Source organism: Solea senegalensis, linkage group LG5, assembly GCF_019176455.1.
Source record: "Solea senegalensis isolate Sse05_10M linkage group LG5, IFAPA_SoseM_1, whole genome shotgun sequence".
Taxonomy (NCBI): domain Eukaryota; kingdom Metazoa; phylum Chordata; class Actinopteri; order Pleuronectiformes; family Soleidae; genus Solea; species Solea senegalensis.
The window spans coordinates 11857992-11876434 of record NC_058025.1 but is presented as its reverse complement, the minus strand read 5'-3'; the positions used below and the strand labels follow the sequence as shown (position 1 = coordinate 11876434).

The 18443-nt window shown below is 47.5% G+C and overlaps 1 protein-coding gene across 1 annotated transcript in view; it reads right to left on the bottom strand.

Moving 5' to 3' along the window:
* Window positions 1-17401, bottom strand: part of LOC122769636 (zinc finger SWIM domain-containing protein 6-like) — a 45813-nt gene extending 28412 nt beyond the window's left edge. Inside the window, exon 1 of the mRNA XM_044026333.1 lies at window positions 16834-17401. Coding sequence (XP_043882268.1) covers window positions 16834-17266 — 433 coding nt within the window. The 5' untranslated portion in view covers window positions 17267-17401. The remainder of the gene's footprint in view (window positions 1-16833) is intronic.
* Window positions 17402-18443: the final 1042 nt, after the last annotated feature.

Below are 18443 nucleotides of genomic sequence, written 5' to 3'. Positions count from 1 at the left end.
TATGCACGCACACCCACACACAAAGGGGAATGTTGCCTAGCCCTAAGCTGACCCGTTGTGTATACTGACGTCACGCACTAGACAAGGAGAGGCATCATTCCAGACAGACACGCACGCACACACACACACACACACACGTGTGTACACCCACACACACATAAAAATACACACACACACACAGGCCCCAGCCGAGGGGGAAGCTGCATTCCAGTACAGGCACACAGACACACAAACACACATCACCACGCCTGGCGGTGGGAAGCATGGGGAGCGCTCAGCTGTAGCAGGGAGGCGGGGAGAAGGGCCAGGGAGGCAAAGGGGGGGGTTTCAGTGGAGGGAGGAGGGAGTAATGGCCCTGAGCCAGTGTTCCTCTGAGCTCAGCACTTCCCCTTTCAGCTCCAGCCAGCCGCCACTTTGCGTAACGCAGCCCATGCAGCTCTGCCGGCTCTGCTTAACCCCTTCCTTCCTGGAGTCACTGAGGTCACAATCAACTCGTTCCTGTTCGGCAGCACATGCCACATCCTGGTATAAACCTGCCCTTGCCCAACATCCCCTGGCTCAGACTGTCCCATTAAAGCACTGAGCACACTGGCCCCACTACTCATACTTCCACATTATTACCTGACACAGATGGGAACACGCGCACAAAAACACCACCGAGAAAATGGGTTAACCTTTTGCATGCCGATTTCATTTTTCCACGGCAGTGTTCGAGTATGAGCGTGCATAAAAGTGTCTGAGGTTGACCTGGATTTACAGGTAACACAGCAGCAAAGCGACGACAGAGAGACAAGCGATTCACAACAAGCAGGCACAGGACGACCGCCACAGACATAAAATCCACACATTAACCACATCTCTGTTTACACTATGAAATTACAAAAGAGCACAGCGAGAGTAATGTGGGTCAGGTGCAACGTATCTCTATCTGTTCAATGGGTGTATGGGCTGACCTTCCCAGAGCTTATGTAGGCCAAAGTGTCCACTCTACCCAGAGAGATGTGAGGCCTCATACATCAGACGTGGCAACCTCCACCCCTTAAACCCCGATGAAAAGTGTCATAGCTCACACTAACCATGGCCGACACAGTCCAGGGCAATGCAGAGGGAGGAGTGAATGGAGGAAGAGGTTGTGTGTGTGGTTCCCTCACAGTTAATATCACTTGACACACATCATCCAGCATCTCTCAAATAGCTGCTGAGCTTGTGTTAAAGCCCCACAAACCCCTGCCAGACATGTTGTGCATGTGTGTACAAGTTGCACCTTGTAGACACACACACACACACACGGACAAACAAAGGTAACCCAGTGAGAAATATCCCAGCCACCTGGCACCGCGATGGACGGGGCTGTTGCAGCTGAACAGGAATAACTGGGATGAAGACAAGTGAGGGAGAGAGGAGCGAGGGGGGAAGAGGGGGAACAAGAGAAAGGTTGAATATGTCTCTGCTGAATCTTGGTGGTCGATTCTCTTGCCTGCAGGCTACTCCTGTTAATATTGACGTTGATGTTAGGACCACTCTCTTAAGGATAAGCTATAAAGCAAGGGGGTTAGATTTGCTCGGCGCAAACTGTACGCATCTAAAATCTCATGCTACGCTCTGCCTTCTGCAAGTGTGCTGAGGGGGGAAACAGTGAGAGACGAGGTAAAGAGCTGCAACCACATGAGGGAATTGAGCTCTCTCAGTAGGTTTACAGCTCGTTCCTCTCCCTCTCTAGATGGTTTAGGTTTCCACTCTCAAGCTAAAAGCAGGCAGCTGACATCAAAACCTTCATAGAGACCCCTATTTCCCAGAAACAGCTCTTGTTTCATGTAAATAGCTGCCTTTCATTGCCACATTGAGATAAATTGCACCCTGCTGGACAAGAGGGAGACAATGTTCACCCCATAGCATCTTTTGTTGACATCTGTATGCGTTACCATGACAACGTGCCAGCGTGACCGTGCAAGTGTGTGCGTTTGCATCCAGGAGCTGCAATTGTCGAGGCATACATGAGGGAAAACACGGACGCACACACAGTAAAGCGGGCAGGTCCACACACATAGAAACAGCAATGCAAATACCTCTGTCATTCTTTCACACACACACACACAAGCACAGCAGCACTTAAAAACACAAAGAATAATACACGAGCAAGACCAAAACTTCAGGTTATCAGGTTAGACTTGCTTCCAACTGCCATGTCCTCGTGGGAGGCTGCAGACACACACGTTTATTACTAATTATTCTCACATTAAAAAGAGCAAAAGTAATCCAGCTATGACAGCAGCATTTCCAAAACCCTCCAGAGGATCACATGTGCCCGGTCAAATGGGACCTAATCTGCCGGAATGCAATGATGCTTGAATTCATTTTAATTCAAGTGGGTTTAAGATGCAAATCCTCCTGTGGCATCGCCGCTGCTGCGTCGACAGTGGTCGTCTCTGTCCATCCAAGTTTGGAAGAGAACGACTGCGAACGGCTGTGCCGTCAAAGCGTCGCCACGCCGTGTGATAGAAATTGGTCAAATTAGCATTTTCATAGATGACAGAAGAATAATCATATCTGTGTGCAATTATGTTGATCATGTCTCTTCTGAGACCAGCGAGGGGAAGGATTATGTCACCTCCGAGACAATATGGAACAAAGGCCAACTGCTTTGTTTATATTTTACCACGTCTTTTCTCTCAGATCCTCATTATGTTCATGTGGGATGTCAGTGCCAGGAAGGGGGGGCAGGGGCAGAGGCACAAGGGAGAGGGTGAATTCCCGGCACCAGTGCAATCCTGAAAGTTGAGGGTCTCTATATTCATAATGTGGACAAGAATATGTGTGTGTGAGAGAATCCCCTCCCGTGGGCAAGTCAGCAGTCACCCATGAAGTAGGTCAGTGAAATTTGCCCAAATTAGGTCAGTGGCAGTCAATGGGTGCCATCCTGGACAAGAGAAAGAATGAGTGGTAAAGAGGAGGAGGAGGAGGAGGAAGAGACTATAAGGTTAGGAGAGCAGAACCAAGCGGCTTACTTCATCTTGGCTTTTACACTTAGTTAATTATGAATGTAGTGGTCCATATAAAGCACACACACAGACACACACGTTCCATAGAGTAAATAAAAGCCCCAGAGTGAGGAACCAAAACAAAGAAACTTCTTTAAAACTTTGTCAAATCAGTAACCGTGTATTTAGCACCCTTTCTCCTTCCTCTACCCCCGTTAGCTGTTTGGATGGTTCCTTCTTTGTCGTCTGCCTTCATTTCCTCTAAATCTTTCCCGCCCTGTTTTGAAGAAATCCACATAGGGAGAGAGGTTGTTGTGCATTGTTGCCAACAAATGGCAGAACACAGAAACCTTTGAAGTCTGTGGCACATTGTGATTTGCTTTCATCGTGCTGCATCTGTCAGTCAGCAAGAGAAATCACGTCTCCAAAGGAAACTTATGTTACCTCCCACACCCCCAGTTTCCTCTCCCCACACACACACACACACACACACACACACAGAAAGAAAAACAAAACCCAAAAAAAATGACAAAGACAGAGGGAACGACAAAGCTGTATTGGGCATTAGACAGACAGGGAGTGGGCTGAAAGATTGTGACGTTGCTTCAACTCGAGCAGACTGACTGCTTCTCCTTCTTCTTCTTCCTGCCTGCACTACACACTGGCCCACTTCTGCTCAAAGGGTGTGCGGTTGAGTGTGTGTAGCTGCGTCGAGTTGCCTGTAAACTTTCCTCTGTCACTCGGCTCAGTGTAGTCGGGTTTTAGAGAGGAAGCGCATTGACAGGTGTCTTCTGTGGGCCGTGGCCGTTCAAAGGCCTGCACCTGATCACACAAGCACGTACTGTCGCTGTGATGTCCACAGAGGCTGAGAGGGAGGAGGAGGAGAGGAGGAGGGGACAAAGGCTCTCCTCCTTGGGCAGCGATCAAATCCGAGCCCCCGGCTTGCCTGCAGATGTGACGAGGCCCACAAACCCTTCTGCAATCCCCCCGCACCCCACTCCTCATCTTCCCCCTGCTGCCAATCATGTGTCGTGCGCCTCACAATCTTGTATGATGCACGTGCTCGTGTGCTTAGCGTGCGTGTTTGTGCTCGGGCAGTCTGTCTACACCAGTTAAAGAGATGTACGGGAGCAAGTGACGAAGGAGACAAAGAAACACACGAGGAGTCAAAGTGCGTCGCAGGAAGTGTTGGGCCAGAAACGACCAAATGTACAAGCTCAACGTGGCTTGGAGTAAAGCATGCCACAATGAGTTACAGTGTCTAACACTGGTAGCCAGAGAAAGAAAGATGCCTGGCTAGAGACACTGGGTATAGGAGCCAGAGAACTGAACTGCAGCCAACCTGGATAAGGCCTCAGTCCAGATATGTTGGGACAGTACCAGGGGCCCCTGCTACAGCCCCGTCAGAGAAGGGAGGAGGGAAGAGAGAGAATTAGAAAGAAGAGACGAGAAAGAGACAAGTGAAAAAAAGAAAGAGACAAGGACAAGGCCAGAGACACACACACACACAGAGACAGAGAGAGAGAGAGAGAGAGAGAGAGAGAGAATGGTTTTAAGCCTTTTCAGCTGTGAAGTGGGATAGAGGGGGATGGTTAAAGGGAACCGCTAACAGTCGGGCAGCTCGAACTGAGGCTCAGCACAGGGCCAGAGCTGGACTGGGGCTGCTGAGAGAAGAGCCAGGGCTAGAGGCCAGAGGAGGAATGGAGGGAGGGTGTGTGGGAGAGGGGCTGGGAATAGGAGGAGGTTGTGGCAGAGCTGGGGCTGGGGCCAGAGCCACGGGGCCCAGCTTTAGATTTAGTCAGCTGTTCCCCTGGCCAGCAGCTGGAAGGACGTAGGGAGAGAAAGGGAGGGGAGGTAGCAAGGGAAGACAGCGCACAGACTTCGGGGAAGAGTTTTAACGGGGTAAAGGGAAAGTGAGAGGAGATGGAGGGGAGTAAGACGGGAAAAAACCCCAGCAAGCAATACAGGGAGGATGGAGAAGAGAGAAGGGGGAGATGGTGGTGGCGGAGGCTTGGAAAGAGGACAGTGGAAAAGACATTAGATTCCTATGAGAGAGAAAACAGCACTGAGAGCAGACAGACTGACAGAAGGTGGTTAAGGCTCACTGGCTTTGCAACCACTATTTCTTTCCTCCCTTGCTGGTTCTCCTGCTCCCTCATTTCTCTCGCCCCCCTCCCTCCCTCCCTCCCTCCATCCATCCATTTCTCCATCCTCCTCCTCTTATTCCATCAGTGCTCTGCTATTTTCTGGCTAGCTCCCACTTAGCCAGTTGTGCTTTGCCAACAGCCCTGCTATTCATTACACATGACCTGAAGGCATGACCCCAAACACACACCAAGATCCCAAACAGGTGCCCCCCCCCCCAGGACTTGGGGGTGTATGTAGGGAGTGCAGAGAGAAAGGGTGAAGCTAAAAGACGGAGCTCTCTCTGGCTGCACGAGAAGCATTACAGCACGAACAACAAGCAAAGAGGATGGAAAGACAAGAAAACATTGACAGGGGAACAAAAAAAGAGAGGATGTAATGAAAGCAGAGCATAAACACACTTTGTTTCGATAAAAGTGGTGAAATGAGATTTGGAGTGGGGAAGCAAGGGACAAGGGTTTGCCACGGGGCAAGCAGCCACTGCTAGCAAAGCACTTTATAGCCTATTATATTCCATTCAAATGGACCAGGCGTCTGGGATAAAAGCATTTAGTCTGTGCGTTAGTGAGTGACTCAGCACTTGGAGCCTTTGCAGGTGGACCCCATCATAACTACACAACGCATATCAATGAAATGGCCCATTCGCTGCATACAGATCACTCACCCCCTCAGTTTTTCTTTTAACCTCCTTCCTACCTATGGCACCTTTTATTTGACATTTCCTTGCACTTCAACGCCCCCCCCCAAAGTAATTACACCTGCTCCTCTCATATTAATGATCAGGGCAGTTTCAATAAGGCAGGAAACAGGGAGAGGCGGGAGGAGAACAAATGGTTCAGTGTTCTCTTAAAAAATAAACAAAGAGTCTAACGAATGCACTCCAAGCACATTTCTTGAATTGCATTTTTTTTGGACTTTTCCATTAAAAGGGGGATTTCTGTGCACAGCAGAAATGTTTGAACCACCTCCCTTTTTCCTTCATTTAGTGTTGAGACGGCAGACACCCCCCCATAGCATTCTCTACATCACTCTCTTGTCTCCCTCCACCTATCTGCCCTTTCCTACTTGTTCTACCTCTCCACCTCTCCATCCCCTTCTCTCCTCCCCCTTGGTGGTGGTTAATGGCACAGGGATCCAGCATGGAATATAGATCAGTGTGAGATGGATGGGGCACCAGGAGCTTCGGCCAGTCCCGCAGGTCCCAGACCAAAGATTAACTAAATATTAGCTGACAGGAAGAGATAGAGATAGAGAGAGAGAGGGAGGCAGAGAGAGGGACACAGCTGCAGCTGCTGGTGCCACTACTGGCAGAACAAACGACAGAAACTGTTTTTAACCCCCTTTGCTCTCGGGAGAGAGAAAGAGACACATTTGCGATAAACACACAAGAGATGCAAAAACACACAAAACACATTGGGGTATACGGGACATACTGCTGTGCACGCGTACGCACGCGCTATCAGAGGCACCCTGGGAGAAGGAGTACACTAATCACATTCTCTCCTCCCCCTCCTTGCCCTGCCAAGGCGGATGGCGAGGGGAAAAAAAGGAATAAATCTTTATTAGGCAATGTGTCCCTGCTTTATCGATCGCTTCGCTCTTTCACTCCCCTCCTCCCTCCCAGTCTCCCCTTCTCTCTCCCCTCCTTTTGTTATTTTAGGCATGTGTCTGCCATCCAGTCCAATTGAGTCAGGCTGTACATCAGAGATGACCATTACCCACGTCTCCCTGGGCTGGTCTGTCACTGGCTGTGAGGGGGGTCGGAGGTGAGGTGATGTAGCCACCCAGGAGGGACAGCTATCCAGCTCACACCTAGCCAGACAACCAGGCAGACAGACAGGCAGACAGGCAGATAGTGGGTTTTCTTGACAACAATGCAGAAAGACTGGATGGCAATAAAACACGGTGGGAGTCAGAATGGTCAACAATGCCAAGGAACAACAATGATAGAACTGTACTTCATCTGAGCTCAAGCCCTTTGTGGTTCTATGAGCCATGGCACAAACTGATTTATGGCACTAATTTCCCAAAAGCCACTCTTGGTAAAGAAGGGTCAGAGCGTATTTCTGGCAAATGGTCATAGCAATAGATGTACTGCATAGAGCAGGGATTCAAACCCAGCAACTATAATACTCGCTAAAAACATAGGACAGGCTATGGTATTAAATGATCTTCTTCCAATGCTGATAACCTCAGATTTGAAACCAGCATTCTGTGATACTTTCTCTTCTGGAATGAATGCTGGATTCTTAACAAACAACTTTTTCCAAACAACCGAAACCTGAACTTTTCACATGTTCAGTATTGCATGACAATAACCGCTTATTTAAATCAATAATTATGTGAATTAAGTGCAAGTTAACACAATTATGCTTGGAAAAATGTGTTCCGTTCATTTCTGCTTCATAGGAGCAGAGTATGGGTTATACAGCCGTGGCTAGGTGGTAAATGTATTAGTATAAACACCTTAGTGCAGGGATCAGCAAGTAAATGTGGCAGAGGGCCAATGTTTTTGTAAGCAATTGAATATTGGGCCAAAACATTGTACCTTCATCAGGCAAAGTGCCTTAAAACATCCTCAGTCCACAAAACCTCCTCAAAACCCACGTTTGCAGCCTTAAGCGAACAATAAGGTGGACGTTGCCTTTAATCACCAGCTTGTTACGAAGACAAATGCATGTGAGATAAACACTGTTAATATTTATTGTGCATCATTTCAGTTTTTCTTCTTTGAGCCTAACATATGCAAGCAGATATTTTACAGACCAGCAGTGTCTTTATTTTTATTTTTCAAACCAAACATTTAGTTTCATTAATCGGTCACTTCTAGCAACATATGAATCTGCACTTCACGGGCCACCAACTGCTGACCACTGCCTTAGTGGTTTAAAACGACTAATATCTGTATTGGTAGATACCCGTGGTTGCTTATATCAGACAAGAAAAAGTGGTATAAAGGCCTCCCTGTACTTGGCCCCCAACAAATCCAAAGTGTTTTATGTTAAGAGTGTACGTTGTCAGGTTAAGGCCTAGGGGTAATTTAAAAAAGCTTGAAGAAATACACCACAACAAATCAAATCAAACCACCCTAATAATTCCAGACAGCGACACACACAAAGAGCTTCTAAATGTAGCCACAGTGATAGCCTCAGAGCTCTGGTTGCAGGCTAACACTGAACACAGCGCAGAGAGTAGGAGCTAGCTAGCCAGCTAGCCTTCCTTTGGGAGTTTAGACACAGGAAGCACTACGGAAACATGCTGTATCTAGATAGGGGTAGTGTAAATAAGATATGAGTTTCTATTGCCTGGCTTGGGAAATGAAACTGGAAAACTGAGAAGGGGGAAAAAAGAGATCATTATGGCTCATGAGAAGGAAGGAGTCCGTAAAAGAGGAGGACAGACCCAGGTAAGTGCGGAGTGATCACGAGAGGCACGAGACGAGAAAAAGCAAAGAAGGAGCTCCTTCAAGACCAAACTCTTTACAAGGGCAAACTAAATTCCGCATTGAACTGATAGCCTTCATCTTGATCTATTTGAATGCCTTGCATTTTCTTTCATTGTCTGACTGTCTGTCTCTCATACCCGGAGAGCCTGTCGAGCTCAGTGTGCCAGAAAGCGGTGAATGCATGTCTCACATGCCACACAGCCACGACATCTTTGGACCAGGCACGGCCAGAGGCACAACTGCACCTCCTCCTCTGCATAGCTCACACAGCACTTGAGCCTGCCAGGCAAAAAAGAGAGAAGGGGGTAAACTCCCTCTCTCTCTTGATCTGGCTCAGGTTCCCGATTGTTCCACAAAAGGACAAAGACAATGGGCCTGTTTTTTGTGTGTGCGAGTGAGTGAGTGAGTGAGTGAGTGGGTGAATGAGTGAGACATTACTTACTTAAACATGTAAGAAAATATTGCTCACATTCAATCAAGCAAGCCAGCTTTTCCTTTGGTCAGGTACTCTTTGGATTGGAAAACAATAACGTGTGCATAGGCCCGTCTTTCTAACGCAGCAATCGGACACTGGAGGTACCAGATTGACCTTTGACTCAAGTAAATCCCCTTGAGTCAAGGAAAGAGGTCAGCATTGGGCCAGCTCATTGCTGGGAGGAGGAACTAGTCAATGCGTAAACACCTCTGTTGGCGTGTGTGTGTGTGTGTGTGTGTGAGCGATAGGGGTCAGTAGCAGGTAAACCCTCATCCTTTGCTGTTGTTTATTCTAAGGTGCCTAGTCACTGGCGCCCTGGCACTGAATGTGTGTGTGTGTGTGAGAGATAGATAGAGTGGGAACGATGACAGATGGGAATGTCATCCACCCTCTTATCATTAGCATGCCTCACCTACACCTCACCCTGACACACATACACACAGCCATAAACGTGCCTGCAGAGCCATTAACACACCGGGTCATACACACTCGTGCTCATATTCACATGTACAGATAAACTCTACCTTTACTTGCAGGGCTGTGCAAGTATTTTATGGAGCATATTTGTGTCCAAGAAGTGGCTTAAGGGAGTAAATTCCAACCTTACTCATAACAGATATTTATGGCATTAAAGGTTAAGAAATTGAATTTTAACAACACTGACATATTCTTGTTCCCATGGTGGCCTCTTTTCCGATTGGCAGGACTTTGAGGTTTAGAAGTTTATTTACTGTACCGTAGACCTGAACAACCTAAAGAAATATTTAGGCACTACAAGCCAAAAGTCAAGATATTCTTTCCCATGCCCTGCATTTTTTTCTGGGCTAGATAATAAAAAACTACTCCTAATCTGGGACAACAGCAGGTAACTTTCATCTGTCTATGCAAAGTAGTATACAGTGATTATGTGTGGTTTGCGCGCGCGCACACACACACACACACACACACGCACACACACACACTTGTTTGTAGCTCTTGGGCTGATGCAAAGCTGTTTGGCTTCTGGGGAGAAACAGCTGTTGACCAAACTGCACAGAGAAGCTCTGTTCTGTGGCAACAGTGAGAGGATGTGTACTCTTGAACATGTATTCTCATACTCATGTAGTAAATGCACATACACACACGTGCACACACAGAGATAGTACATACATATACATCGAACCTTCCACTGCAGTAAGCGGAGTCTTGGACTGCTTTGTGCTTATTTCAGCAGCCCATTGGTGCAAAGAGGAATTCATTAAAGAGAAAAAAAGTGAAGGGGAGCATCAGATAGGAGAACGCTGAGTGCTGCATTCCCCTGTTGTTATTATTGCCAAATCGAAGAGAGAAAGGCGGCTGGTAATAAAAGTCATTAAATGAAATAGAAAAAGCGGCCTTTAATAGGGCCTTGTCATTGTGGATTTAGTAGCCTTTCTATCGCCCCTTCCCTCAGCTCTTTCCCCGTGCTCACAGAGAGGAGAGAGGCATGAGCTCTGTGGAAGGAGGACTGGATTCCTAGACAGAGTCAGCCAGCTGAGGAACTGTGCTGACGCACACCCAGCAGCCACAGTCTGGGACAGGAGACAAGTCAAGCTGGAATGGGGACTGGGGCAGACGTTAGAGAGCTCATGGTGGAACTTTATTACTTTAGCTGGTTTATTTTAACGGGAGCAACTCATGCTGACCCTGTACACAGAGCTTCTCTGAAAGCGAGCCAGTATTAGCATGCAGGGTAATTTTGAAGCAAGATCATTGGGCAGCGTGGTAACAAGACCAGGATCTGTGGCAGACACAAGGCGGCTATAGGGCTGGAACTGGGATTGGTGATTTAAGAGGGTCAGGGGGAAACAGCTACGTCTGTGACCAGCAATGGAACTTTGGGGGGCTAGATTAAGATGGTAGAGGGTGTGTCCAATGGCATGTTTTGGTCTTGGAAATTTCATGAGCTGGACACAGACAGTTATGGCTGGGTGTAGGAGATGGAACATGGCTGGCTAGGCTAAGTTATGATCTGTGGACGGAATAATCTGTCGAGGGCCACATCTGGGACTGGGAACGGGTTTGCTTAGAGTTTGGAGTTGGGGTGGTGACAAGAACTGAGACCATCTGGAAAATGCTAGAACATGACAGCAAAAGAACCAGTGGCCATCTAAAGAAGAGCACTGCGATATCAGAGTCTCCTTTATCACTGAGCGGGCCACCCAGGAGGAAACCTGGCAAAAGCTGACAGTGAAGTGATCGATGGAGGCAACTGAGCTTGAGCTGAGGCTCATTATAAACACAACAAAAGTTATTATAATGAGATGCTTGTGCTAGCGTCACTTTACATGGAGAATGTTCCGTGCAGCTTCTGTTAAACAAAATCCCATCTCCATGGACATTACATTACATTACATTACATTACATGTCATTTAGCAGACGCTTTTATCCAAAGCGACTTACAATGGAATCAAGTACAATTAGCCAGGGGTGGAATCGAACTTGCGACCATGATGTCTTTGGTACACAAGGTAGGGTCTTAACCACTGAGCCACTCCACCCCCCCAACACGTGGATGGACATTCAATCCACGTGTTCTTTTACAACAACAAATGTTACATAACTAATAGTAGTGATATATCAAACTGAAAAAAGGGGTCGTTTGTCTAGACGGTCATCTGAACAGTCCAATTTGCGTGTAAGCTCCACAAGCTCTCAGAATAAGCTAATGCGTTGCCATTTAACAATACCTGGAATGCATCCTATCTTTTTCCATTCAACATTGTGGGACAAAGGTCTGAAATCTGCTTCTCTCTCTCAGACAGACACATTCAGGGAGAGTCCTTTCCCTAAAGACTCCATGTCTCTTCACATGGATGCAGTTGCTGCCCCTTTCTCTCTCTCTCTCCCTCTCTCTTCCTCTTGGACTACCAGATGTTTACACTGGCTCCAGGCTCAGGCATGTTTCCATGACGATACAAGCCCAGGGTTAGTCACATGACTGGGGGTGAATCATGGACCATTGCTCCTTGGGTGCGATCATCGTAGAGCTGGGCCCACAAACATCATCCGACTTTAAGGTTTTTAATAGACCTTCTACTTTTCTTGAATAAAAGGTAGCATGAAGAGCATCATTAAGGGCATACTTTTTCCAAATCTCCTGAGTCATGTTGTGTCAGTATCCACGTAAGTCCCGAGTCACACGTTATACCTCTTTACAAGACGTTGGTTTCACCCAGACTAAAGTAATCGGAAGCGCTCCGTCTCTCCCTTTCTTCGGTGGTGGTAGGCATGTGGGCTCATTCTCAATGGGCATTGTAAAATGATAAAGGAGCTCTCCAACCTAACAGGAAAATAAAACCAGATCCACCCACATGAAAAGAAGCGGTCCACACACAAACAGAAAAAAGCCCTCACCCATGAAAAGCCCAGCTCAGCCTGGATGACATGCTCATGCAAGATTTAAGTTTTGCATCTTCAAATTCTGCACCTTCAGACAGACTGCCTGAGATGTCGATGTGGGTCTTCAAGTAGACCTTTGTAAGGCCTTGTGAATGTTTAGAATGCTGCATGTGTGTGTGTGTGTACCGTATTACTGGACACCTTTTGAGAGTGCATGGAAAATATTCCTCCTTGGTATATGTCTTACAGTTTTGTCACACAAACAATATAATGCACTAGTGTGTGCAAATACTCTTTTGACACACGATTCTGCCTGAATGGTGTGCGATTTAGGGGCTAAACATAATGTTTCGAAGCACCTTTGTAATGATTTTCACCATCAGAGAGGTAACAGGTTAAAACAGGGGAAACACCAGCCTCGGTTGCTATTCCACCGTTTCATTGACATCATGATAAAAAAAGAGGGTGAGAGTAGATGACGCAGAAACCTAATTAAGATTCTCTAGAGCGTGAACAAATTAACCTGAGTTATGAGCATGCAGAAGCACAAGACCGACACACACACACATATGCACACACATAAGCGCACGCGGTTCGTCTCCGGAATAGGGGATGCAGAGGAGGATGACATTCACACTCAAACAGGCAGGACGACCACGGAGGTAAGGGGAAGGCAAAATATTACAGGCTACCTCGTCCAACAACACCACCATGGAAAATTCACCAAAATAGGCTACAGGATATGCATATCTACTTTCATGCCTGCTGAATGTGAAGCATTCAAGTGTCCACCTCATCACTCGGATTTGGGGCAGCAGCATGATAAAATGACATGTAGCCTCATTTGAGAAATTAGCCTAACAAGGAGAGTGGGATAAGCGGGCTGTAGCATGTAGCCTGTGCTAATGACATCGCAGAGAGCGACATATGCCAGGCATCAGTATGTCACTCCTTGGGGACATGGGGCTTAGAGTAACAGGATAGTAAGAGTGAGGTGGTGGTGCTGTATGTGTGTGGTGGTGGGGGGGTTATGATTTTTTTTAACTCCTGGCACAAAGCCCTGAAGGCAGACATGGTGGGGGGGTTAGAAACACAGGGATTAGGGGTCAAAGGGAGGAGGAGGAGGAGCAGCAGCAGCAGGACAGTGCGTGTCATAGATGAATGAGAGGAGAAGAGATGAACTTGACCCAGACTGGAGGACTAAAACAGGAAGGAGGGTAATGAAGTGCAAACATGCTTTGTCATGCCATGTTAGAGCCATAGGATTGAATTCTATAATTAGAGGACGGGGCACCATAATACTAGCCTTCGTTTCAGCATGATGAGCTGCTGAGGCTAAATTACACAAGGGGGGCTGGAGAACAGATGCTGAGTTGTGAGCAGGCACCTTAAGAATGGTGAATGGTGCTCAGCTACAGGCCTGCAGTGCTGTCTGATCGACAGACTAAGGCAAATGTTAACGTTGGTGAGAGTAACTCATTACATTCACATGACGTTTGGTTTTGCCTGACCAAACTTTTAAACTTTAAAACACAAGTAAACACGTTCAGTCCAGCTGATATTATACTTCGATGACGAGGTTGTTTGTGGCGTAACGGGTCACGTGGTAAAACGGCACTAACAAGATGACAGGGGGCATATCGCCACCTAGCCTAGAGGAAGTAAACACACACCACTCAATAACTCCCTGCTAGTACGTGTACTGGGACAAGGACACTAGACCAATCAAGTGGTGTAGTCGTACGACTGTAGCTCGCCTTCACTGACTGACATTTATGTGATCGGCATATGACAACATCATGTTTTATGATGGAGATGCTGCCATTGGACAGTCCACCAAATGGACGTGTGCGTTTCTTTTCGATTGTATTATTACATAAAGAACCCTTACGCAGAGGTTAAAGGTTAGATGTCTGTGCCGCTCCCTGTTCAAATTCATCACCCGGTTCGACAATAGGAAGAGTGCAAGAGGGCCGAAGCCGGGTCGGTGTAACAATATTATAAGCGAGGAGCAGCGGACTGCTAGATAACACTTGCATTTATACATGAATATTTATCTCAAATGCTGGCACTGGAACGGATGAGCTTGCATGGGAGAAAGAACAACCCATCCATCTCACTCTCTCCCCTTCTCAGCATTCATTCTTTAGTTTCATGCATCTCCTTCTCCTGCAATCACCAATTCAATGCCTCTTTCCCTTTTTTGCATTTTCCACCCACTTTTTTCCCCTCCAGGCTTCGCCCTCTTTTCCCTGATATCGCCCGATCTATTGCTCTTCCCCTTAAACGCCATCCCCCTATCCATTCTCTCTGCAGCACTGATGTATGAAAGAGATGGAGGGGAAAAAAGGGAAAAGCGTGTGATTAATGTCTTTGAGAAAAAGATAAATAATCACAGGAGACTGGGGGCTGGTAGTTGGCCTTAGGGGAGTAAATATGGAGAGTTTTATAGCTGCTCACTTGGGAGAGAGGGAGGTGGAGGAGGAGATGAGAGGGGGAGGAGAGGAATATAGCGACAGCAGATCCATTCAAGTATATTAGCTTTTCCCCCCATACACAATAACCTCCACATCTCTTCTATCGCTCTACTGTCTTTCATCATCAACAGTGAATCCCATCCCATTGACAGCACACACACGAGACGCCACACAAAGCCCTGCACACTTGTGCGCACACACACACACACACACCATCACAACCACTGTGCACTTTTTTTTCAGGCCAGACCCACTGTATGTGTTTGATGGGCCAATACATGTGGTGTGTGATGTGGCTGACAGCCCCCTCCCATGCTGCCCTGCTTTTAAGCCCTCATCCTCGAGTGGCTGCCTGTCCCCTGGAGTAGATTGCATCTTTTATTTATCATTTTCTCTTCCTTGGCTTTATTTTTCTCCCCCCAACTAAAAAAAATAAAATAATAAAAATCTTGGCCAAAAATTGTAATCAGCATAGCGTGCCCTTCTTCTGCTGTGTGCTCGCCTGTCATCCTCCACTCTCTGTGAGCATGCAGGATGAGACTGACAGCCCGTGCAGACGAAGACACACACATGCACAAACAGATGCATGCACAATCCCCCCTCAGTGTTTGTCAAACCCCCACACATACTGACTCTTTTCTCTCTCTTTCACACACACACACACACACACATTCACAGGCACAGAATATGACCCTGTTACCCTCTTTGACACTCTCTCTGACTGTTTTTCCACAGCGCACACACACTCACACACTGTATCTCTTTTGAAGCGATTCCTCACACTTTTTATTTTACCTCGAGTTGAGTGCTCGGCTTCCAACAGCCCCAAGAGTGAGCACATAAATGAGCCTAATGATGGGGAATCTGGTAAACAGACCAGAGAGGGAGGGAGAGCTGCCTGCCTGTCTGCCTGCTCCATGGCTACTATTGTGCACTACACATTCTCTAAGCCCACAAGAGCTGAAGCCATCTCCACACAGATTCTTTGGAGGGATAGTAAGCCAAGATGAGAGAGCTAGAGAGAGGGGAAGCGAGGGAGAGCGATTGAGAGGGTGAGGGAGGGAGGAAGAAGATCATGCATAAAATCTTGTTTGCTGAATGCATTAAGATTCTGATGAACTGGGGAGGGTAATGGGATTAGAATCCTGAACCGTTTCCAAGGGTGGGGAGTCGGATTGACAGCTGAGTCTATTGCACTGACGAATGCAGTGAAATATTGTGGCTCTGGCAGAGGCAGCCAACCAGGCAGGCAGGGAGGAAAGCAGAAAGGCAGGCAGGCAGGCAGGCAATCAGAGAGGACGGCAGGAGGTTGCTGAGCCTACACCTCTGTTTACTCCCAGCTTTACCATAACTAATGCAGTCAAGAGGAGGAGGGAAAAAAATATTTGCCTTCATCAGCTGCATATAGCTTGGGCTTTAACTAAATGCTGGGGAGACACAAGAAACGCGTCCGTCTGTCTCACAAAGGTGCTTGGCAAACAAAACAAGAAGCACTGTGGCTTTAAATCACCGTCCCTCCCACCCTGTCTAAATATCGTCTATTTAGCCAGTGGTGAAAAGATATAGGGGGGCTTTTGTCTGCGTACCCACTGGTGGGGGCATGGAGAGTTGGAAAGACACAAAAATAGGAACAAAGTGCTAAGCTTCCAATTGGGATGGCTCTGGGGCGATTCAGTGCGCTCAGCTCAGAGGGCAAAAACAAGAAGTGGGCTGCTATTGTGAGCTTATCAGGAAATAAGTCGTTCTTACACAGCTATAGAGGGTAGACGGGTGTAAACTAGCCTGCATTGTTTATTATCAACAGTGCTGTGGAAGGCGAACACCAGCCCTTTAAAAAAAAGCTGGCACGGTTCCATGGCAGGAAGAAAAGGCAAATAGTACGAGTTAAGTTAGTTGTTTTGTTTGTCACAACAACTGTTTTCCTTCTCCACTGTAACGTAACAGTCCACTCACCGACTTGCAATACGTTGTCCACCCAGCCACCCTCCAGCAGAGTGACACCCCGCAGGAAAGGCAGCTGCGTCTCGTCATTATTGTCCCCGCTACTTCCACTTTCCTCTCCTCCGGCGTTGAAAGAGGAATACATACAGATCTCCTTCTCGCTTCTCGGAAAAGACCAGTATACGATCCTCCGCTGAACGGGCTCCGGGATCCGCTCGAATCGCTCCTCCACCCGCTGGAACGGCCACTTCTCCGCGACTCTGCGCGCCGCGATGTCGAGCAGCGACTCCGGGTTGTGCGTTTTCCCGTTCCCCGACCCTCCAGGAGCGGACCCCGCGCCGCCACACAGAACTCCTCCAGCCCGCTGCCCCTGCCTGCATGCCGGGTTGTAGCCGGGCCGGCAGCAGAGCCGCTTGGCTGGGGGCTGCTGGACTCGCTCGGCCATGATCGCACCGCTTCCAACCTGAAGCGCAGTTCCTCTCCGATCATATAAACGGGATAAGGAAGAGAAAAGGGCAATCTCGCACCGATTGTTTGCCGTACATGGATAAGCCGACCTTATTTGGAAAGAAGGGCGGCGCTTACGAGTTCCGTGAAGTCCTTTGTGTTGTCAAAGTGACCGCGGTGGGCGGGGCCCTGGAGCGCTGCCAGGGCACGAGTGGCGCTATAAAAGGAACTGGAGGCGGAATTCCCGAACGTCGTCAAATCCTTTGTGAAGGCGTCCGGGAGCGCGAGGGCGGAGCCCCGGCGGCCGACGGCCTTTCAAGCTTCCGTCTTATTTGAGTTTGAAGGCGGGGACTTAATCCAGGGGCGGTCTCGGAGTTTCCCACAGGGCTAAAAGGGGGCAAGAAAACTGACTTTTTTTCCACTTGGTGCCTCACTACCACCCCGGGCTCTGGCCGCTTCGGTTAACAACGTGATAGTTGTTTTTTCGAGGCTTAAAGTCCAAAGGACATTCAGCCTTCAGAGGCAGAAAGGGCGTGGGAGGAAGAAGATATGGAGCTGGACATGTTAGTCCTCCACAGTCACTAATCAGTCATTTTGGTCAGACTGTCTCTGCTGTTGCCTGTGGACAAACAGTCACTGAAAGACAATCCAATCCTTTGTCTTTCTCACATACAAACATATCTATTTTTATCTCAAAGGTGCACTCCTTAGGTTTTGCACATGTGGTCAGGTGGCTATGGTTGTCTCAGGAGTAAAGACTGGAGTTGGCCACTGAAGTTCCAGGTCTCATCTTTAACCATTGTGTCTACATAATTTGATTACTCACCAATTTGCACCCCTGAAGAAAGCAACTGAATGAAGAAAGCTATGACTGTGGGTCATCATCTTGTGACCTCACTCTCTGATCCGTTTCATTTCATCAATTTATTTGTATCAGTATCATGAGATATAAACATGTCATAATGAGATATGAAAGAGATACTAACACCTGCAGCCAACTAAATGGTTTCATTTTCAATTGATCTGACATTTATTAATTTGATTTACTTTCTCAGAATTTATTAACAACGACAACCAATTGATTTATTCGTTGATGTTCAATTGCGTTATTAAAGCTTAAAACAGAACTGCGTCAAACTAGATGTGATGTGAATGACATGGGCATTTACCAGACT